Source organism: Podarcis cretensis (assembly GCF_951804945.1).
Source record: "Podarcis cretensis genome assembly, chromosome: 7".
Lineage (NCBI taxonomy): Eukaryota > Metazoa > Chordata > Lepidosauria > Squamata > Lacertidae > Podarcis > Podarcis cretensis.
In genome coordinates, this window is record NC_137176.1 from 68,140,679 (window position 1) to 68,164,332 (window position 23,654).

General features: G+C 41.6%; 1 protein-coding gene across 8 annotated transcripts in view; it reads left to right on the forward strand.

Moving 5' to 3' along the window:
- LOC307220697 (neural-cadherin-like) overlaps positions 1-23,654 on the forward strand; it is a 58,649-nt gene that overhangs the window by 8,508 nt on the left and 26,487 nt on the right. For all 8 annotated transcript variants that reach the window (XR_013841052.1, XM_079984707.1, XM_079984706.1 and 5 more), the window contains exons 2-14: positions 1,754-1,948; positions 3,585-3,810; positions 4,563-4,767; positions 6,113-6,224; positions 7,405-7,654; positions 8,669-8,811; positions 9,356-9,528; positions 9,880-10,048; positions 18,613-18,783; positions 20,593-20,765; positions 21,107-21,274; positions 21,911-22,160; positions 22,261-22,388. Coding sequence is in view for 7 of the 8 variants with exons in the window: in XM_079984707.1 (XP_079840833.1) it covers positions 1,754-1,948; positions 3,585-3,810; positions 4,563-4,767; positions 6,113-6,224; positions 7,405-7,654; positions 8,669-8,811; positions 9,356-9,528; positions 9,880-10,048; positions 18,613-18,783; positions 20,593-20,765; positions 21,107-21,274; positions 21,911-22,160; positions 22,261-22,388 (2,363 nt within the window). In the remaining variant the exon portion in view is untranslated. The remainder of the gene's footprint in view (positions 1-1,753; positions 1,949-3,584; positions 3,811-4,562; positions 4,768-6,112; positions 6,225-7,404; positions 7,655-8,668; positions 8,812-9,355; positions 9,529-9,879; positions 10,049-18,612; positions 18,784-20,592; positions 20,766-21,106; positions 21,275-21,910; positions 22,161-22,260; positions 22,389-23,654) is intronic.

A 23,654-nucleotide genomic window follows, 5' to 3' on the forward strand; every position in this document is an offset into this window, starting at 1 on the left:
CATACCTACTCTTTGCTTGAGCAGAAGTTAAAACTAATCAAGGTCCAGATAGCGTTTTCTGTTGGTGTGCCCTGTTCGCTGGCCAGGTTTTAGAGTTCATTGGTTTCATAAAGCAGTGCTGGATTTAGGACAGTGCAGGAGGTTTCCCCAAGTCGAGGGAGCACAAAATAATAAATGAATTATTGTGATAATAAGAAATATTTTTTTGGGGGGGCTGCCAAATTTTGTCCTCACTCAGGGCACCATATTAGCAAAGTCCTTCCCTGCAGAATGGCTCAAGTTCAAACATAAGCCAGTTTGCATCGATTGCTATGGCTTGTTATCCTCTGGCTATTAAGTGACCTATGTGCAAATTAGTGGGTGAGCTCCGTGAGTGGTTTCTGAGAGCTTGTTTGTATGCTGTAATGATGGGCTTAATGCCTTGTGGGGTTTTTGCATTGCAGTGGGATTATAAATCTGTCACTTATTAACTTTGGAAGGTGGTGGACTCTCCTTCATTGGAGGTTTTTAAGCAAAGTTTGGCCATCAGTCATGGGTGCTTTAATTGAGAGTCCTGCATTGGACTAGATGACCATCTGGTTCCCTTCCAGCTCTACAATTCTGTGAGCAACTGGGAGGTTGTTAGAAGCTCATCCTACACTCGAGTAGGACCCTGGCAGAGACACATGCCCGATGGCATGTTGTCTCCCTCCTGGTCGACCGGGAGCTTCATAAGCATTCTTCAGCCCAAACATCACAGTGACCGGTGCCAACAGACACTAGCACACTTAGGGATCTGCAGAGTCTTCGCAACTTGCGTGACAGACCTCAGCATTTTGGCTAATCTACTTTATTTACATATAAACACACACGGAGCACTGCAACATGGCTCCCTCTCTCTCTAGCATCAGACAGCAAAGAGTAAAAACAAAGGACAATAGTCCCACTTCACAGAACACAGTAACACAAACATCCTGTCTCCGTCACTTCCCACTCTGTGGAGTCAAAATATATACCGTCATGCAAAAGACAAAAATCCCATGACTGTAATCATGGAGCAGGAATTGTAACAGTTCTCACCCCCCCCCCCAAAAAAAAATCCCACCGTTGGTTTTGATATTCCTTGAAACAGTCCCTATTCTGATCAAAATAAAAACAGAGTGGGGCTTTCAGGAAGGAGTATAGGTGGGAAAGAATTCAGCACTCACTCCCTGCCTACCCCATTTCCTTACAAAATTATTTTTCTTACACGTGCAGTTTATAGTTATTCAGTAGCTAACTATCTTCTGTGCATGCTAAGATGCCCACTGAAATACATGGGGTACTTCCTAGAATCCAAAGGAAAGCATTAAACCAAGACAAAGGATTCTTATCACACCATTTGTGTTAATTAGCTGTCCAATTAATTAGCCAAGATATTGGTGCTATATATGACTGTTCCTGACAAATGATTTTTTGTGCTGTCACAGGTGTTAATACAACCATCTTTGCAGTTAACCACTAATCTTCTGCTGTAAAGGGTTGAAGATGTGCCTGCTGAACTTAAGCTCTAATTATTACTGACAGCTCCCACCTTATCATGTTCTCCTGCCAGCTAAGAGTAGGGCTAGGCGATACCTGGTTCTCAACATCACAATATATAACCAGTTAAATATATTGATACCACAGTATATATCTATGGTAGCGGAGGGCCTTGCTGGGCCTCCCTGCGCCTCTCTGTGTAAGCTCCCAAATTCTTATTTACTTATTTTAACTTTTTCTGTATCCCTTGCAGACCATGACTGGTATTTGTGCCGCGTGGTGATTATAGCTGTTGAAGAGGAACTCATCTCTTGGGAAATGTATCCGTACCCCTATTTGGCACGTGTTGATCCTGACGCTCGAGCAGGCACATCAGTCTATCAACTTGTTGCCCATTACAGTGGTAATGAAAATTCTAGTGTTGGGATATCCTATGCTCTGGTTGCAGGTAAATAGGTGCTGCTTTCTGTCTGAAATGAATTTTGCCTCTTTTTATTTTGAAACCCATTGATGCACTGCCAGGATTCAAGCCCTGACCCACTAGGGTGCTTTGAATATTTCAACTTTCCAATTCAAAAAATGGGTGGTGCTAAAAAGTAACGTGTCTGGGGAAATTCAAAAGATAGTTGGGTTAATATAATTTAGTTTGGCTTGGCAAGTAAAATGTTTGCAAAATTGCATAGAAATCATTAAAATGATTGCCAAGTACTTGCAGTTATAGTAAGTATTTATTTGTTTGTTTTTATTTATATTTATATTTTTCTTCTTATTTTATTTAGCATTACCTGACATTTTCAGTAGGTAAAATTAAAACTCATAGGTTTTCCAAAAGCAGCTTATGTGCATCTTCATCAAATGCAGATTTACCAAGCTAAATATTGTCCAGTCACAAAAATAATAGCAGATTTGAATTCATCACACCCAAAACCATATTTTCAAAACCCTTCATTGAAGAAATTTGCAAAAATTAAGTTTCACCCCTTAAAATGACACACTCTACTGACCCACCTCTGGAGATTAAACTGCCCCAGATAGTTTCTTTTTGGCAGACTTAAAAAGCCTTTGTTACGTTGCGTTGATTATGCATATTTTAATTGAAAAGTGACTAAGGGATTGCATCTTTACCGCCTCATTTTATGTCCCCACCTCAACAAACCCCACTGCAGCCACAGCCAAACTACTTTCTGTGCTGAGTCCTAGATTACCGGGTAGTTTGAAGCGTCAGTGCTCTGCAAATGGTCTTTTCTCCCCCTACTGCTGTTGCTTTCCCTTATAATTTACTTTCCCTTCTTATGCCCTTCATTCTTCTGTGCTATGTGCTTGGTAGAAGCAGCAGAGCAGATAGCGTAAGGTAGTCAAGTGAGGTAAATTGGTTAGGGACTTGCTTGATTTAATCGCTAGTGCCAAACCACTTTGCATAAATGGGATTTTTAATTGGCTCAGAGTGTACACAGGAATGTGTGCAGGTTCTGCTCTTTCCTGTGCCACTGGTGTGTGCAGGAGACAATGGCAGCTCATGTGTGCTACTAACTTTGGCCCAGGGATAGGAACAGAATTCCTGTTCAGAATACTGATGGTGGCATCTCAAAGTCTTCCTTCCCAGGCATAATAAGTGGAGCACCAAGTTTGGCGGATATGCTAAGCCGGGGTCAGCAAACTTTTTCAGCAGGGGGCCGGTCTGCTGTCCCTCAGACCTTGTGGGGGGCCAGACTATATTTTTTGTGGGGGAAATGCCCCACAACGCCCCACAAATAACCCAGAGATGCATTTTAAACAAAAGCACACATTCTATTCATGTAAAAATACGCTGATTCCCAGACCGTCTGTGGGCCAGACTTAGAAGGCGATTGGGCCGGATCCGGCCCCTGGGCCTTAGTTTGCCTACCCATGTGCTAAGCCATACTGCTTGCTGGTTTAGATGTCACTCATCCATCAAAAGAACCTTATTCTGTCCACTGCAGTGTGTAAGGGTCAGTGTTGGTGGGAAATAGTAATGGGAAAGAAATTTGTGTAAGTGAGGAGCTTGGTGCTAAAAGGTAACAACACCTCTTTTCATAATTTTTTGTACTCCTTTCACTCAACAGGTGGTGAGGAACGATTTGATATAGATATGGACACAGGGGTCATATTGACAACTGGCTTGCCTTTAACTCTGAACCAGGAGTATGTGGTCACCGTGCTGGCCATTGATGAATATGGCAGCAAAAGCCCATACGCTTACATCTCTATCCTGGCTGGCTCCAGGCCTCCTCAGTTCACAAATATGTCCTACAGTGTGTTTGTTCCAGAAAATACTCCAGCGAATGAAAAGTAAGTAGTGAATTAATGTCCTGCTGTACTAAAAGACTGTGTCGTAGATACTTACGCACGTTACATAAACATAAAAAGCTTGCATTGTAAAACCAAAATATATTTTCAGTGTGTAGTTGGGTCTAGCTTGCTCTACTGGGGCGACCCTTGATGGCTGCTTTGAAGCTTTATCAGGTGAAAAATGTGGAAATCTGCTTCTTGATGTGAATGGGTCAACAGGAGCATGCTACAGCTCTAGTAGCTTCCTGTTGTTTTCTGAGCCCAGTTTGTGTCTGCAGAAACCTAATGGCCACATTAGACAGAACACCAGGCCATTAGCTACGGTTGAGCAAATCGTCCTTTGCACAATCTGCATGGTGGTGCGCACAGCCCTGCAATTCCTGCTTTGCTCCTCCTTTGCTTGAAGCAAACCACGCAGCAGCTGGCTTAGCATTGATGTCCCAACCACCTCCCCAATTGTGGTTTGTTTGGGAGAAACAGATCACTGTTTGTTTGGTGAGGGACAAACCATAGGTGCTGGTAATTGTTAAGCCAGCTGCCTCTGTGGTTTGTTTTCCCACCCAACTAGGGGAAGAGCAAAGTGGGAGCAGCCTAATTTGAAGTCTAATTTCAGGAGTTATTTTTAAATCCATGTACTGAAAGTGTAAAAATGAAATTTGCAAGGAGAAACTGGTAACTTGGCAAGGGATCTTGGTTCACCTCTGCCTACCCAGGATTAACAAGCTGTCTCTTGGTTAATCTTTCCTTTTCAGAGTGGCTGTTATTGAAGCAGTCTCCTTCCAAAGCCAGCCTCTCTCTTACACTCTGCTGATGAATCCCAGTGGCCTGTTCAGCATGGACCCAGAGACCGGCATGCTAAGCCTGACTCATACGGTGGACTACGAGAGCGAGCATCACCTCTATCATTTTTTAGTTAAAGCAATGGAAGCCGAGAGTTTGCTCAGCAGCGTCACTGAGGTAGAGCCAGGGTTTTCCTTTCCGTACTTGGTGATCTGTTCATTTCAATATAGGGGGGTTGCATGTTAAGATCATTACACAGAGCATATCGAAATACCAGTCCTCCAATGTCAGCCCTAAAAGTTTGGCTATTGAATCAGAACCCCAAATGGATTTTTTTTAAAAAAGGCATTAGCGCTTGTGTAAGGGGATTTCCCTTTCTCCACCCATGCATGCCCCATGGGCTACCCCGGGACACGGGTGGTGCTGTGGTCTAAACCACTGAGCCTCTTGGGCTTGCCAATCAGAAGGTCGGTGGTTCTAATCCTCACAACGGAGTGAGCTCCTGTTGCTCTGTCCCAGCTCCTGTCAACCTAGCAGTTCGAAAGCATGCAAGTAGATAAATAGGTACCTCTGTGACGGGAAGGGAAACAGTGTTTCCGTGAGCTCTGGTTTCCATCAAGGTGTCCTGTTGCACCAGAAGTGGTTTAGTCATGCCAACCACATGACCTAGAAAGCTGTCTGTGGACAAACGACGGCTCCCTCAGCCTGAAAGCAAAATGAGTGCCGCAACCCCATAGTCACCTTTGACTGGACTTAACCATCCAGGGGTCCTTTACCTTTACCTTTACACCCCATGCCATTCCCAAATCTGCTCTGAAGGGTTGAGGGAACCCCCTGGAACAGATTTAGGAAACTTGGAGATAGGAGTGGGGGGGTGATCCATCCAGTGCATGGATTTCTCCTTGTGCAGTGGAGCAGTCTGCTTAATGCTATGTTGAATAGCATGAACAACAACAATAATAAACAGAAACAAAGGGTGCCTATTTTTCAGTACATGGTTCCCAAAATCTGGATGCCTGAGGTGATGTGTTCATCAGTTCCTTATTGTTTGGTTTATCCGCTGCCTCATAATCTGTGTTGTTTTTTTAAGTTCAGTTCTTTATATTTTTAGATCTAAAATATAATTTGTTTAATTACCTTTTCATGTAAGACCATTGAAATGGCCATAGCCCAATGGTAGAGCATCTGCTTTGCATGGGGAAGGTCCCAGGCTCAAAATCCAGTGTCTCCAGATAGGACTGGGAGAGACCACTGTGTGAAACCCTGGAGAGAGCCTCTGCCAGTCAGTGTAGACAGTACTGGGCTAGATGGACCAATGGTCAGGCTCAATATAGAGCAGATACCTAGAATTGTTTAATTATCTAAGTTATGTAAGCCACCTTGAGTGGTCGCTTTAGAACCAGAACTCCAGGATGTACATTTTCCAGGGACTATGGAAAATGGAATGAATTTCTCTTGACAAAGAAATATGCATGTGATCAGATATCATGTAACTAAGCATTTCTCTTCTGTCCCCTTGTAGGTCATAGTTCATATCACGGATGAAAACGACTGCTCTCCTGAATTTCAGCAATCTATTTATAGCCGAGAAAGCATTCTTGAATCAATCCCTATAGGCACCTCTTTATTGCAAGGTAAACCAGAGCCATCATTCCCCTGCCTGTCTTTGCAAAGCGCCACATGGTGAGCCGAGGACTGCAGGTGAACTACTTTAAGCAGAGATGGGTGCAGCCCTTACTCACAAGAGTCTCTGTCCCTGCTCGGGCAGCTAGTACGAAAGTGGGCACATGTGCCTCTTCCATGGTCCTGGGATGGAGCACTGGGGACCCTCCTCCCCACCCTCAGAGCCCTTCCCAGATTCCAACAACATTCTGTCCAGCTCCGGACTTCCATCTTCCTTCCCGCTACAGCCAGGCGGGGTGCGAGGTGTGTGGGGGCTCAGCAGACATCTGTACTAGCCTCCTATACCTCCTCATCTTCCTCCAGAGCCTCTCATTCTGGGGTTGAGCCTGATGGTGTAGTCATGACACTTGGAAAGAATACATCCATGTATAATAAGATTTCATTCTGGCATTCTGCTTATTCACCCCCCCCCCTTTATTATCACACTTCGAACAAATAAGCAGTCACTATTATATTTTGCTTTTTTTAAAAAAAAAACCTGTTGCTGAATATTTGGACAGCTCTTGGTCTCGTGCCCTCAGTATCTTGAATGAATACTCAAAGGTCAGTGAGTTTCCATCCTCTTAATTGCACTGGGGATTCTGAAAAAAGTGTTTGCTCCCACAGGGCTTTACAACGTGTTTTCTCCCTGTTGGCAAGTTGTGAATACATCTTTCTTGGGTGTTAGAAACAGCACAGAACAGCTCTTCTACTTCCTGTCATGTTTGTATCCGCAGTGCAAACACCAGCTTTTTGCTAGGTTGCGTTTGGCAGACTGTGATGGTCCCCTTCCAGCCACTGTGGGCCCCCTGCCTTCTGATGGGAGGGTGTTTCCTGCTAACACAGAGTGTAGCCCTCTGTTCACTCTCCCGCTTTAAAGACCAGCTGCCACCAGACAAGGTTTTAATTATTTCCACGAGGCTACCCCTTACCAATCAGCTTCCAAATTTACCTGGGCTCCTGTCTGAATCATTATTACTATTGGTACTAATTCCTTTATTTTTTGCTCTTCACTCTAAGGTCCCAGAAAGTGTTTGTTTGTCTGAGCAGTTCTTTGTTAATTACTGAAACTTGTGTTGACTAGTCTTCTGTATTGTGACCCAGCTCATCTGTCCTCATTGTTTTCACCCTTTTAAACATTCCTGGCTGCAGTTCTTGCAGCGGACTGTGACTCTGGATCCAACGCTGAGATCCTCTACTTCATTCAGAGTGCGGATTTTTCCATCACGCCCGAGGGTGTCGTCAATTCCAATCAGCGGCTGGACTATGAGCGAGCCAACCACATGTATGAGTTTGTGGTCATTGCCGTGGACAAAGGGCATCCTCCTCGGACAGGGACGGCATCCGTGCGCATTCGCTTGACAAATGTGAATGATGAAACCCCAGTGTTCTCCCAATCAGTGTAAGCAGAGCTGCAGTCTTCCTTTGCGGTGCTACCGCTCCTGCATTGCAGATATGCTGTGTAATCTTATTGTGCCCGTCAGAATGGTTGTTAGATCCTAACCCTCAGCTGTCTTAAACTGACCTGCAGAAACTAATGCAATGTTATGAAGGTGCATTGCACAAAATAGCTGCAATATCTGATTTTTTGGACCATCAGGATATGTAAAAATATGGCACTGCTTTTAAAAAACGATGTACAAATAATTCTAGCATCGCACAAAGTCCACATGCTATAAGCCAAAATTCTCCTTTCCTAAAGAGCTGTTTAGTCACAAAGTGAAATCAGGCCAAATTATTATTATTATTATTATTATTATTATTATATTTATTTATTTATACCCCGCCCATCTGGCTGGGTTTCCCCAGCCACTCTGGGCGGCTTCCAACAGAACACTAAAATACAATAACCTATTAAACATTAAAAGCCCGAGAAGGCCCTCTGTCTAGTTCCCTGCAACTTGGCTTCTTGTATCGAGGGAGCCGCCAGAGGGCCCTCGGCGCTGCACCTCAGTGTCCAGGCAGAATGATGGATAGCAGGGCTGTGCAAACACCATGCCTATAAAATACATTTATTCCTGCAAAGAATCCTGGGAACTGTTGTTTGTTAAAGGTGCTGGGAATTGTAGCTCTCTGAGGGGTAAATTGACAGTTCTGTGGATTTTGTGGGGGAAGCCAAGTATTTTCATTTTATGGTGTATCAATCTGCTTGCCCACCTAGCCCCAGAGGCATTGCTAGGTGCTTAGTGCCATAACACGCACTTACATACGATTTACATATGTGGGGGTGTTTTTTTGGGGGTGTAAATATGCCTCTGGGAAATTAAGGTGGTGGCTGGGAGTTTCACCAGCACTGTGCTTTGCTATATGCCCAGCCCACTCTGTACGAAGTTTAAAAAAACTGTGCAATGTTGTTTAATAGGAAATTGTTGAGTGAGTTAGGAATTAGAATGCATTTATTCTTTCCTTACATCAGTTACAGAACTTTCCTCTCAGAAGATGCAGGCCCTGGTACATTAGTGGCTACCATCCACGCAAAAGATCCTGATGGAGATGGAGTGCTGTACTTAATTACGGGTGGGAACGAAGAAGGCAATTTTGAATTGGATAGCCATAAAGGTAAGGAAAGAGATGCTAAATGTTAGTCTATTGTATTTTCTTCCGCACCGTAGGCATTGCCTGTACAGTATTGATAAACCTAAATAGGAAAATCCTTGCAAATATGTGCAGGCTGCTCATTGTTTCAGTATAGCTTTCCTGGCAATGCCAGAATAAATTGGATTTATTCATTTATTATAAATTGTAATGTTTATTTGTGTAGCCAAAGCCATTCAAAAGTACAAGTTAAAATATATTACACAGCTAAAATAGTTATAAAAACCAGGCATTCTGTCAAATAGACAATCGCTCCACTGATGAATTTGCCTGATCATCTCCACAAACATTTCCCTTTAGAAGTGTCACTCTAAAGATAAAACAAGCCACCTTTTCCAGAAATCTATGGGGACCTATCGTTCTCACATTTAAGACCCTTATGTCCTGTAAAGAGAGATGCCTTTTCCTTTTCCTTTTTGGTAACTCCACCTCCCTCCCTACTCCTGAATCCAGGTATACTTAATTTTATTTTGCTTTCTTTTTTTGATCTTCAATCTTCTGAATCCAGGTATCCTCAGACTTCGCAGAAACCCCCTGCCTAAACTGAAAAGCCCGCAGTATGTTCTAAATATCTCGGCCATAGATGACAATTCCTCGGGGGGACCACGATCTCTCAGCAGCTTTGCAGAAGTCGTGGTGGAAATAAATGACATTAACAACAACAAGCCTGTTTTCAGGGAGGTGAGTTGACTTGCTGCCCCATTCGTGTGTTTTTAATTTTTTTATGTAGCAGCAGAATTGTTAGTAGTTTTGACTTCTGCTTGTCAAACTTGCAGGATGTGGTATTCTCTACGCTTGGCTGCTGCTGATTTTGAAAAGTTCAAACCTGTAAAGTTCCGTCCAGTTTTAAGTCCGTCTTTGAAGTCTCCCTAAATAACTTGTGCTTTAAACTTTCTCTCTTCCTTTCAGATGAATGTCTCTGACTCCTTCTGCTTTATCTTGCACTTAATTTGGTTGCCAGCGTACTGTGCCTTACATGATAACGGATTTCTGAAGTTGCTCAAGTTAACTTGCTGATTTCTTGTATTTCAGTGTGCTTACTACAGTGACAGTACCTGGGTTCTAGAGAACCAGCCTCCAGGAACCTACGTTCTGCAGGTGGAAGCCTACGATGCAGACTTTGGAGTGAATGGAGAAGTGAAGTATGGCCTCATGCACAGAGATGGAGCTTCACCGGGCTTCAGTATTGATCCTGATTCAGGTAAGAATTGCCTTTCATAGTCTGGCTAGCCCAGAATTCTTTTTTCTTTTCTTTTTACAATAATTTTTATTAGTTTTCGTTTACAACAATCCAATGATAGCTTCATTATAACAATGCCAAATTATAATGCAATTACTAATCCCAATCATTCAGATGCCAAATTATATAATTCAGGTGGCCTCCCATGTGCTAAAATGGATGGTTTGATGATTTACTTCGTTTCTGCGTTCCAAAATCTTATTCATCTCAGTTACGCTCCAGTCAAAATAACAATCCCCTATACAGCAACTGCAATATTAACGACATCCATTCGTCTTGACACATTAAATGTTTTATACACCTATAGTTGAAGCATTCACACTACATCCTTATTCCTCCTGTGTGTGACAATTATTCTGTCCGTGGTGTTCCTTCCTGTCCTTGTAAAATATTATGTCTTATCTTTTCCCAGCCATTGCTGCTCTCCATCATGTCTTGGGCGGAGCTAATATCCCATTGTTCTTTCAGAAGGTCTCCATTCTCAAATGCCGGGCGAGCCAGATCCTGCATAATCAGAAAGTGTTAACTCCATAGCCTGTTCCCCTCTTACTATAGGAACATGGGGAACTGCTTTATACAGAGTCAGACCACTGGTCCATGTAGCTCAGCAATGTCTGCCCTGACTGCCAGGGCCTGTCCAGGATTTCACATGGCTGGGATCTCTCCCAGCCCTTACCTGGAGACACCTGGGACCTTCTAGATGCAAAGCAGGTGCTCCACCCACTGAGCTCTACAGCTCTCCCTATATGGGAGGCACTTGCACTAGAGTGCTTCTGAAGACTGTTTGTTTGCTCATGCTTTCTCTGGCTAAGTAATTGGCCCATTGACCCTGACACTGCTCCTGACATTATATTCATATTTGTGAAAGGGGTGGTGGTGGTGGTGATTATTGTTTTGTTTTTGCTTTAACTAGTTATCTTGTGCTTTTATAATGTATTTTTATCTTGTGAACTGCCCTGAGATTTTATGTATATTTTAATACAGTGGTACCTCTGGTTACGTACTTAATTCGTTCTGGAGGTCCGTTCTTAATCGGAAACTGTTCTTAACCTGAAGCACCACTTTAGCTAATGGGGCCTCCCGCTGCTGCTGCACCGCCGTCGTGTGATTTCTGTTCTCATCCTGAAGCAAAGTTCTTAACCCGAGGTATTATTTCTGGGTTAGCAGAGTCTGTAACCTGAAGTGTATGTAACCCGAAGTACCACTGTATTCATTTTATTTTGCATAGATTTTTTTTTAACATTTTAGTGCTTGCTATAAATGCTGCAGGACCCTTGGATGGGAAATTGTCTATAAACTATTGTTATGAAATAAAGCAATAAATTATATCTTCAAATTTAAATGGAGATGAACCATTTGAAGGGGTGATGGGGGGTGTTAAATACCCCTCTCCTCCCTGCCAATCCCATTGGAAATAGTTTTTCTTCATCTAAACTGGTTGTTGGTCTACTGTCACTTGCTTTTAAGTGTATATCCTTGTACTTATTTCAAGCCTCATGGTATTGTGCTTCTAAATAATGATGAAAAATTATTTGGGTGCACAAGTATTTACTGAATTTTTGTTTTCAGACTCTCGATGCATTTCAAGCTGGCTACTCATCTTCTGCTTATTTCAGCAGAAGCTCATGGTGCATTCTGTAGTTACATTATTTTTTTTAAATAGCCCTTTACCCTGAAGAAGAGAGAAATTGGGTCAAAACACATTGGGAGTTGGGCAATTTCTTCAGTAAATGTTTGTATACCGACTTCCGGTTGAGCCCGATCCCAGCACAAGCGGGGATTTTTCCGCTTGGAGAATCCCGGGCTTTCCGAAGGAAAAGGGGGTGCTACAGGGCACAGTAGCCCCCGAAAATACTCTCTGGTGGGTGTCCAGGAGTTCTGGTTCCTGCGGATGCCGGAACGCTGACCGTCTGGCCGTCAGGTAACTCCTGTTTGGAGCGAAGAGAACGGCGGGCAGGGAAGCGGGCTGAAGGGAAGGCATTGCTGCCTTCGGAGAGCGAAGCCCCGAGCTTGCAGGGAAAGTGCTCAATTCTCAAAAATCATAAGAAATTCGGACCTAATTTGTAAAAAAGGATTGATTTGGCTAAAGGAATGATCCGGATTAAAAAGCTAAAACTACGGAGGTCAGCCGTCTTCTGAAATCAGCTCAGACGCAGAACTGTAAGCAGAGCTGGAAACGGGAAGTGAGTTGCCGCTAGCGGCTTTGATCTTTCTCCTCCTTTTTAAACTTTTAAAAGTAACTCTCTGAGAAGTAGCTGTGGAAAAATAACAAAGTTAAAAGGGGGAGGAGGGCTGGAATTTTGAAAGTCCTCGAAGATACAAAGAGTTGAATTGGAAGGAGCCTGTGAATAATCCAAGCTTTACTTTTGGAATATCTACGCAACAGAGCTCCAGACTCCATTGTTACTATTTATAGAGCTGTGTTTCTTGTTGGGAAATAAAAGGAGAGAAGGTAATATTTGGATGCCACTTCGGCTGGATTCTTTTCTGTTTTTTGTCTTGGAAGGACTGAAATTAGGTAATTGGTAATATTTTTATTATTTGGAATAGGGGAAATTTAAACTATAAAGTCACCAAAACTTTTTATATTACAACATAATATATGAGACTTAGAACCCTGTGGTCAAACAGGGAATTACAACTTGTTTTTCTGTTCTGGCTTGTTGTTTTTTTTCTTCTGTTTTTTTTTCTTGCCAGGCTGCTTTACTGGTGGCTGATTTTACAGTGGCTGGAACTGCTTCTAAACGTGGGTGGTTTTTGTTTTCTTTTTTAATGTAAATTTATGGACTGATTGGATACAACAAATTTAATTGGCTAGATATAGAATATCTAAATTAAAATTTTGGATACAGATAGGTAGCCGTGTTGGTCTGCCATAGTCAAAACAAAAAAAATTCCTTCCAGTAGCACCTTAAAGACCAACTAAGTTAGTTCTTGGTATGAGCTTTCGTGTATCTGAAGAAGTGTGCATGCACACGAAAGCTCATACCAAGAACTAACTTAGTTGGTCTTTAAGGTGCTACTGGAAGGAATTTTTTTTGTTTTTAAAATTTTGGACTTATGGAAGGTTTTTGTGGATTATATTTTCCCCAAATATAGAAACTGTCTAAAGTATTTTTATTTGGCTTTAAAATCGTTTTTATTTGGAATTGGAATTTCTTCTATTTTTTTTTCTTATACTCCTTACAACTTTGGATTTATTTCTGCAAGAATTTACGTATGGTCAATACAGTAATGGACTAATATCTTTCCACCCAAATTTTTATGTGTGGCCTGCTCCTATCGCAGGTTTTGGAAGTTTTATTTTACATTTTTGGATTGATTCAGGTGGGAGTCTTCGTGAGACATAATTCAAACACAATTACTATAATTGGATACAGTGGATTATAATTCTCATGAATGGATTACAATCTTATAATTGGCTATAATTCTTTTTATTTATCGTGATTCATCTGTTCTGGATTATTTTGGACTTTGGCTCTTTGCTACCCTCAGTTAATTGGAAATAGCCTAATTGGTGGCAGAAGAGATCATTAAGGATTAGCCTAATTGGTGGCAAGAAGCTATACGGGCCATACCATTTTTCCCTCACTATCATCTCCCAGTGGAACTAAGAATTCTGAATTAGGAACTGTCAAAAATTTTGAATTTGGAACTGTTTAGTGACTTCTACCCTCCTTTGGTTAGATCTGCTGGCTCTACCCTTCCTGGTCTGGAGAGGGAGTTAATATACTTTTGCTATCTGCTGTGATTTGATATTATCAGAAGGTTGGTTGTTATGATCTGAAATTTATTGTTGGTTGTAAATAGATACATTGGAAAAATGAAAAAAGCGAGTGAAGGAACACCAGCGGACAGGAAAGGGTCGAAACAGGAGTCAGAGTTTAAAGCGGAAATTTTGAGAATGTTTGCAGAAATTAAACAAAGTGAAAAGAATTTAGAAACTAAATTAGAACATGTGGACAATAGAATTGGTAAAATGGATAAAAAAAATAGATGAAACAGTTAATGAACTTAAAGGTCAAATAAAAGATGTATCTAACACAAAAATTAGAGGAAGGGTGGAAGAAAACGAAAATGGAAATGAAGGAGATGAAAAGAGAGGAAGAGAAAATGAAAACAGGTATGTCAGAGATGAATAAAACCCAGGAGGAAGTTTTGGATGCGATCGCAATGAACGATCTGAGACAGAGAGAATGCAGTTTGAGGCTGAGAGCCATTCCGGAGACACAGGGAGAGAATATTAAGGAGAAACTGATAAAAGAGTTGGCTCAATGGTTAGAGATAGAACCAGAAGAGGTTGCAAAAACAATTCAAAATGCATTCAGAATGAGAGTAAGATCAGCAAAAACACAGAAATTTCCAGGAGATTGTTTAATAACATTTAAGGACAGAGACATGAGAAATCTGATATTACAAAGGAACAGAGAAAAAAAAATTAAATATTGAAGGAAGTTACATTATTATCTTTAAAGACATTCCAATAAGACTACTGAAATGAAGAGACCCATACAAAGCTTTTGTCCAAATTCTTAAGAGAAATAACATAGAATTCAGATGGGAATTCCCTGAAGGAATTTCCTTCTTCTATAAAAGTAAGAAATATAGACTGACAAGCCCAGAAGAGACAAGTAAGTGGTGGTGTAGTGGTTAAGAGCGGTAGTCTCCTAATCTGGGGAACCGGGTTTGCGTCTCCGCTCCTCCACATGCAGCTGCTGGGTGACCTTGGGCCAGTCACACTTCTGTGAAGTCTCTCAGCCCCACTCACCTCACAGAGTGTTTGTTGTGGGGGAGGAAGGGAAAGGAGAATGTTAGCCGCTTTGAGACTCCTGAAGGGGAGTGAAAGGCGGGATATCAAATCCAAACTCTTCTTCTTCTTCTTCTTCCTGAGAAAATATAAGGAATTAAGAGCAGAAGAAGATGAAGAAAAAGGAGCTGTGGGAGGAGTAGGAGCAGGAGGAGTGAATCTTAAAGATGATGAAGAGGAGAATGGAAAAGAGACAGAAGAAGAAGTGGAAGAGGAACAAGAAGAAGAAGATGGAAAAACAGATGGACTATAAATAGTAACAAAATCCCTTATTTAATTAAGAGGTCATAATGGCACTAAATTTTTTGAATTGGAACATTAATGGAATGAATGATAGGAATAAAAGGAACAAAATTGAACAATGTTTAAAAAGGAAAAATTTGGATATAATTTGCCTACAAGAAACTCATGTGGCGAGAAAACATAGGAAAGTTTTGATCAACAAAAGATTGGTAAACGAATTTATTTCTTCTGACAAGAGTAAGAAGAGAGGGGTTGTATTATATGTAAGGAATAAAATTGAAGCTCAACAAATTTTTAAAGATGAAGAAGGAAGAGTCATCGCAGTCCAGATTCAATGGCAAGGGGAAAAAATAATAATTGTCAGGAACTGTGCACCAAATGGAAACAAAACTGACTTTTTTAAAAATTTGGAAGAAAAGCTGTTCGAATATATAGACCAAAAGATTATAATAATGGGAGACATGAATGGTGTGGTGTCAATGGAAATGGACAGACTAAGAGCAGCAGGACTTAGCAAAGAAGGGAAATTACCAAAGACATTTTTTTCAATGATAAAAAACTGCAATTTAATTGATATTTGGAGATTGAGACACCTACTGGAAAAACAATTTACATTCTACTCAGACCCAAATCAGTCATTGTCGAGAATTGATCAAATATGGGTCTCAAATGAATTAACTACAAGAATCAGGCAAATAGAAATTCAACCTAGAGTAATTTCAGATCATAATCCAATAAAACTTGAATTACAAGGAAACGAAGAAAGATCGAAAAAAGTTCAGATGGAGAATGAATGATTATCTTCTAGATGATCAAAAAATTGTTGAGAAAGCCCAAAAGAATCTGATGGACTATTTTGTAAATAATTCTAACAAGGGTACGAAAATGAATACAGTATGGGATGCCAGCAATGCGGTTATGAGAGGATTTTTCATCCAGCAGAATGCAGTCAGAAATAAAAGCAGAGAAAAAGGAAAGAAGGAAATTTTAAGACAAATAATGGAAAACGAACAAAAATTAGTTAAGAAACCGAATAATGATAAAGCAAAACAGAATATAAAGGCTCTGCAAACTCAATTTGCGATGATAATCAACAAAGAAGTAGAATGGAATATAAAAAGAATGAGACAAAGGAACTTTGAATCGGCTAACAAATCAGGCAAATGGCTGGCATGGCAAATTAAGAAAAGAAAAGAACAGAATACAATCAACAAAATCATCGTGGAGGGAGAAGAAATAGTCCAAAAGGTATTAAAAAAGGATTCTTGGACTTTTACAGACATCTATATAAAAGAACAGAGAAGAACAATATGAGGAAGATAGAAAGATATCTAAGTCAAAAAAAAAGGTGCATAAGATCCCGACAGAAAAAAAAGATAAGCTGAACGCCCCAATAGAAATTGATGAAATAAAAGAGACTATAAAAGAATTTCAAAAAGGGAAAGCTCCGGGACCAGATGGATTTACAGCAAGTTACTATAAAGAAATGAAACACATCCTGTCAATACCGTTGAAAGAAGTTATGGATAATATTCTTAAGGAAAGAGAAATCCCAGAAACATGGAAAGAAGCATTTATTACTTTTATTCCAAAACAAGACTCTGATTTGACACAAGTTAAAAACTATAGGCCTATTTCATTGTTAAATACAGATTACAAAATCTTTGCAAGTATTTTAGCAAAGAGGATTAAAAAATATTACAATAAGTTATTCATAAGGATCAAGCGGGTTTCCTACCCAGCAGACAGACGAAAGACAATGTAAGGAATATAATCAATATTTTGGAATATCTGACTGCCAGGAATGAGAAACAAGCTATGTTAATATTTGTGGATGCAGAAAAGGCCTTTGATAATATATCTTGGGATTTTATGTTAAAAAATTTAGAATATATGGAGGTGGGTAAGGAATTCCTCAATGGAATAAAGGCAATATATACCAAACAGAAAGCTAAATTAATTGTTAATAATGTGATTACGGAAGAAATAGGGATAACCAAGGGTACACGACAAGGGTGTCCACTTTCGCCACTGTTATTCATCATTGTCCTGGAAGTCTTTCTAAAATCAATAAGGGAAAATGAGGTAATAAAAGGGGTTGCAGTAGGCCTGAATGAATATAAGGTTAAAGCCTTTGCCGATGATCTGGTTCTAACGGTGGAGGAACCTTTGGAAAGTGTTAAAAACATACTTATAAGGTGGAAATATTTTGTCAAGTGGCAGGGTTCATATTGAATAAGAAAAAGACTAAAATAATTGCTAAGAACATGGAGCAAGAGATGATAGGAATAATGCAACAACAAATAGGTATAGAAGTGGTGAAGAAGGTGAAATATTTGGGTATTTGGATAACCCCTAAGAATATTGATTTGTATCAGAATAATTATATACCAGTGTGGAATGGAATAAAGAAAGATCTGGAGGTGTGGGGACGAATGAAGTTATCGTTGTGGGGAAGAATTTCAACGATAAAGATGAGCGTGCTGCCAAAACTGTTATTTTTGTTTCAGACAATTCCAATAATGAAAGGGACTATGACCTTTAAAGAATGGCAAAGAGTAATTTCAAGGTATATCTGGCAGGGTAAGAAGCCAAGAATTCAATTTAAGTTACTAACAGATGCTAAAGAGAGAGGAGGCTTCGCCCTGCCAGACCTGAAATTATATTATGAAGCTTCATGTCTCTGTTGGTTAAAGGAATGGGTAAAATTAGAAAACACAACAAATATACATTTGTTAAGAAACCAGAGGCCTTTCTTTTAGGGATTATAGGAAATGAAATAAATAGAAAGGATTGTAAACTTTTCCAATATGCAGTAACAGTGGCAAGAATATTACTGGCCCAGAACTGGAAACAAGAACAAGTACCAACATTGGAGGAGTGGAGAATGAAGCTGATGGACTATGCAGAGCTTGATAAACTAACAGGGAAGATCAGATATCTACGAGATCAAAAGTTCATTGAGGACTGGGGAAAGTTAGTGGAATATTGGGAATGCATAAGTGACAATGAAATAACGTTAGTGGCATTTAAAGAAGCTCTGTAAAAACCTAAGAAATATTGTAAAAAAGAAAAATAGGTGTGGAAGGGTTTGTTAGAAGGCAATAGTTAATTTAGGAAATGTGTAATCAAAAAGTTTAATTCGGATGATTGTCAGAGAGGCTGAAGGAAGTCCAAAAACGAGAAAATTTGTTAAAGTTGTAATGTGGTGTGATATGTATTTTTCATGATGAAAATCAATAAAAAATATTATAAAAAAAATGTTTGTATACCATCTAAGCTATTTTGTGAGACACAACAAAAATAAATTGCAGAGTGGAAGAAAAAGGGAGCTTCTCTGTGCAGGCAAACATTACAAGGGATAAGCTTTTATTAAGCCTGAACGGTGGGAGTGAGTTGCTGCAGACTTGTGAAAACGTCTGATTAAAGCCAGCGGTGATCCTGCTGACTCTTTGATAGTAATGTGTCTGTTTAGGTGTTATCGTTTCGACTCGGCGTTTTGACCGAGAGAAACAGAAGGAGTATACGCTCTCTGTGACAGCTACAGATCAAGCTCAGGAGCCACTGATTGGAGTGTGTCAAATCACCATCTTCATTGCTGATATGAATGACAACGATCCAAAGTTCGAGAACAGCCGCTATCAATGTGAGTAGGCACAAACTGTTGTTGCACTGTGAGAGTTGATTTAAGTTTGCGAAGTGTGTGTTGAGCCCAGAAGCCTTCAGTTAGATTCCTTCTCTGTAGGGCTTTAAGATGGCATAAATTTCCTTTCAAACCCATGTTCATCACATGCAGCAATATTTCCGTTCCACTGCATTTCAGTTTCTGGCAAAAAGTTATCATTACATTATTCCACACCATTTGTTCCAGTTCAAAGGCCATTCATTTCATTGTATAAGAAATGCAAGGCAAATGGGAAGGGGGATAACATCATGAAATACATGTTGTTTGTGTTACGTATCATTTGCAAATAGGGGTGGGGGGGTGCAGAAGCAAATTCCAATTGTATTCAATGGATTGATTTCCATTCTTGGCACGGGACGATTGAGTGAATGTTGGCAATTTCCGCTTCTGTTTTTATTGGAATTCTGCAACATCTCTGACTGTGGCTTATAATCACCTCACCTGTGTGAGCAGCAGTGCAGAAGCCAGCTATGCTAAAGCTATGTGAAGACTGCTTTGTATGGGGAAATGTACATTTCTGGTCACTGGCCTAGGTGGGTTACTTGTTAGGAAGAAAACGTATGCTGCCTTAGGTTCCAAGATGAAAGAAAGGTGGGAAGTAAATAAACATCATCTTAATTTTATTATTTATATGCTGCCCATCTGACTGGGTTGCCCCAGCCACTCTGGATGGCTTCCAGCAAAATATAAAAACAATATAACATCAAACATTAAAAAACGTCTCTATACAGGACTGCCTTCAGATGTCTTCTAAAGGTTAAATAGTTACTCATCTCCTTGACATCTGATGGGAGAGCATTCTACAGGGTGGGTGCCACTACCCAGAAGGCCCTCTGCCTGGTTCCCTGTAACTTCACTTCTCACAGTAAGGGAACCACCAGAAGGCCCTCAGAGCTGGATCTCAGTGTCTGGGGGTGGAGACACTCCTTCAGGTATATTTAGGGCTTTAAAGCTCAGCGCCAACACTTTGAATTGTGCTTGGAAACATACTGGAAGCCAATGTAGATCCTTTAGGACTGGTGTTCTATGGTCCTGGCGGTTGCTGCCACTCACCAGTCTAGCTGCCACGTTCTGGATTAGTTGTAGCTTCCGAGTCACCTTCAAAGGTAGCCCCACGTAGAGCGCATTGCAGTAGTCCAAGTGGGAGATAATCAGAGCGTGTAGCACTTTGGCGAGGCAGTGCACAAACAGGTAAGGTCTCCTCCGGCGTACCAAATGGAGCTGGTAGGCGGCTGCCATGGACACAGAATTGGCCTACATCTCCATGGGCAGCTGTGAGTCCAAAATGACCCCCCTGTGGCTGTCCGCAGATGTTAATCCATTAGGTCAAGTTGGACTCTGCCCCCCAACCTCATTCTGTCCTTAGCCAGCCCCTACCTGCTTGCCTTCATACATACAGTCAGTCAAAGGGTAGCTTTACCTGTTGTTGCCTCTGGCTCCACCTACCGTTGGTCCCTTGCCTCCTGCCTTACCAGCCACATCAGGCACAAGTTGTCACTGGGCTAAATATTGCTTCCAGGATCAGAGGCAACAATGCCTCTGAGTAGAAGTCCATTGGGGAGAAACAGCAGGAAGAGGTTATTGCCATAATGTCCTGCTTCTGTGCTTCTTAAAGAGGCATCTGGTTGACCACTAAGATAGAGGATGCTGGACTAGATCCGGCAGGGCCTTCCTTGCATTTTTATGTGCCGTGATTGCCATCACTGAAATGCCACTTTAACTAGGCCAGGGCATGTTTAGAATGAACTCTGTGCTTCCATCTTTCCAAAGACTTCCTTCGTGAAGACACTCCAGTGGGGACAAGTTTCCTCCATGCTGCAGCTCATGATGATGACCAGGGGGTAAACGCCGCCATCACGTACTCCATGTTGCCGCAGGAGCCAGAATACTTCCAAGTCAGCCCCAGCACAGGCTGGGTGTACGTGAATCTCGTAATCTCCCAGGTATGCTTCTGCATACAGCAGAGCTTTCCAAACTGTGTGCCGTGACACATTAGTGTGTTGGCTCCGTGTGTAGGTGTGTCACATGACCGCTCTCCATGCTCCTCCCAGAGCTGGAAAGGGGTCAGTTTAACCTCCGGTTTGCTGCTAAAACTGAACTGCTCTGTCGCGAAATGATGCATGTCTTAAAAAGTATGTCACCGGCATGAAAAATTTGGAAAGCTCTAGCTTACAGAATATAATCTGGCAGGAGGAATACTTGCTGCACCTGCTTTTTTTCAGCCTTTGTTCTAGCAAACAAGCATTTGTGTTTTGGTGAATGGCTGCTAAAAATTCTTTTGCAGACGTTTCAGATCACAAGATACATCGTGGCCACAGATGGAGGGAACCGGAGCAGCACGGTGGAACTGACTGTCACTGTAACGAACACACTTAATCAGTCGCCGCAGTGGGAGAAAAGTGCCTATTTGGTCACGATCCCAGAGAGCACGATTCGAGACACCAAGATAGTGGTATGCTTTAAAAATAAAATTGGAAACGTATTTGTTTCAGGATAAAAGGAAGTTGGTTTACACTGAGTGGTGCCCAGAACTGGGCACAAAATAGAGCGGGACTATTAGTATCTCACTTTTCCTCCAAGGAGCTCAAGATGGTGTACATGGTTCTTCTCTGTGAGTCATGGTCCCTCCCCTAATTGTTCTGAAATTATGCAGACAAGTCTTGCCCCTATTGGACACCGGTATCCACAAATGAATCCATATGTCTGCATCTCTGATGATTTTTTTTTGTTTTAAGAAGAATTGGCTCCTTTTGCTCCACAGCTCATTTCTGTTCTTCCTTGGGTATGGATTCCTGTGTGAAATGTGCGGCAGTAATTTGAACATCCTTCCCCAGGCTTTCCAGACATTTTGAAGTACAATTCCCATCATCCCTGACCACCAGTTTTGCTGACTGGGGCTAATGTGAGGTGTGTTCCAAAACATCTGCAGAATTTGAGGGTTGGTTATTATTACCAGAAAAGCAGAGCTCTGATGCCATGGGCCGTTGGCCGCAATAGTATCATCTGCATTTTGATTCTTAAGGATCAAGGTGGCCCATGTAAATGCATCTCCCCACTGAATGGTGTTCCTGGTTATTCCTTTTCCTAGACTATCAAAGCAACGTCCCCACTTGATGACCCAAGGGTTACCTATAGCCTGGAGGAGGGCCAGGTTCCGGAGACAAACATGCCTGTCCGCTTCTACCTCAAACCAAACAGAGCAGATGGGTCTGCTTCACTTCTGGTTGCTGAACCTCTTGACTTTGAGACCACCAAGTTCTTTGCACTGACTATCAAGGCTCAGAATGTAGCTACAATTCCATTGGCATCTTTCACCACGGTTTGTGTTAATGTCACAGGTTGGTTATCCGTTTATTAATATCGGCATATCAAACTGAAATTCCAAGTACTTGATGTCAGCGAACCATGTATTGCTAAATCTGCCTTTTTGTTCCGCAGACGTCAATGATAACGTCCCGTTCTTCACATCTTCTACTTACGAGGTTTCTGTACCTGAGGGAGCAGCGGTTGGTACCTCTGTTGTGCAGGTTCTTGCTACGGATTCAGACTCGGGACTCCACGGAGAGGTTCGTTGTTACCTTTCCCTTTACTGATAACTAGTGAGAAAATGCAACATGCGATTCTGTATCCCCAAACTTTCTGGGTGGTGGTCAGCAAAGTCTTGCTCAGAGACTCAAGACCCTAACTTTTTGTACTGCAGTGGAACCTCGGTTTTCTAATGTAATCCGTTCCGGAAGTCCGTTTGACTTCCGAAACGTTCGAAAACCGAGGATCAGTGGGTTGGCTGGAAAGTCAGTGGGGAAAAAAATAATGAAAAATGCACCTTGGAAGCCGTTCGGCTTCCGAGGCGCGTTCGAAAATAGAAGCATTCACTTCCGGGTTTTCAGCGTTCGGCTTCTGAAATGTTCGGCACCCAAGACGTTCAAAAACCGAGGTTTGACTGTAATAGCCTCCTGAAGTAGGAAGTTACAGTATACATATTCTTTTCAACTGGCGCCACATGCCATCTCTTGCATGTGTTAAAACATGTGGATGCCAATATGCATTAAAGCACTTGTGTAGACTGTACATCATTTAAGACAAAAATGGAAGAATTATTATTTAATGCCAAAGGTTGCATTCTTCTCAGGGGTAATTTGTTAAGGGCTGCATGCTGGCAGTGGGTGAGACCATCTCTTTCCTGTCTCTGTCCTTCCCTTCTGTCTCTCTCTGTCCTTCCTTTCCCCTTTCTCACCCTCTTCTTTTCATGGGAGAAATATATTAACTCTGGCTAGAGCCTGAACTGATCGCTTACTCTTAACCTCATGTTAGTGTATTGTAGGGGACCCTTGGATGTCTGTGCTGACACTCCCCCCCCCCACTTTGTGCTGAGTGGATGGGCCTGTGAGCCTCCATTTTAACTTCCCACGATGCCTCTGAGGTCGCATTACTCAGGGACATTGTGGCAAATTAAAACGGGGACTTTATGCTACTCAGATTTGATAGCAGAAGTGTTGTTGCCATCTGCAGGGCTTATTGGCATGAGAGGACACTTTGCTGAGGGCAGCCTCAGACCTTGAAGCCGTTCTCACATTACTCAATAATCAACGGCAACCAACAGCAGATTCACAAACATAGGAATGTCAGATTCTCCAATGCAAAGATTTAAAGACCAGTGTGTGAATCTAAATTGCAGCAATCGGTGAGAGTCCTGAATTGTTCAGTCGTTGACTTGCTTCAAAGGTTATGCCCTCTGTGGCAAGTCCTCACAGCTGTTCAAACTGTAGAGCAGCGGTTCTCAACCTGTGGGTCCCCAGATGTTGTTGGACTACAACTCCCATCATCCCTGAGCT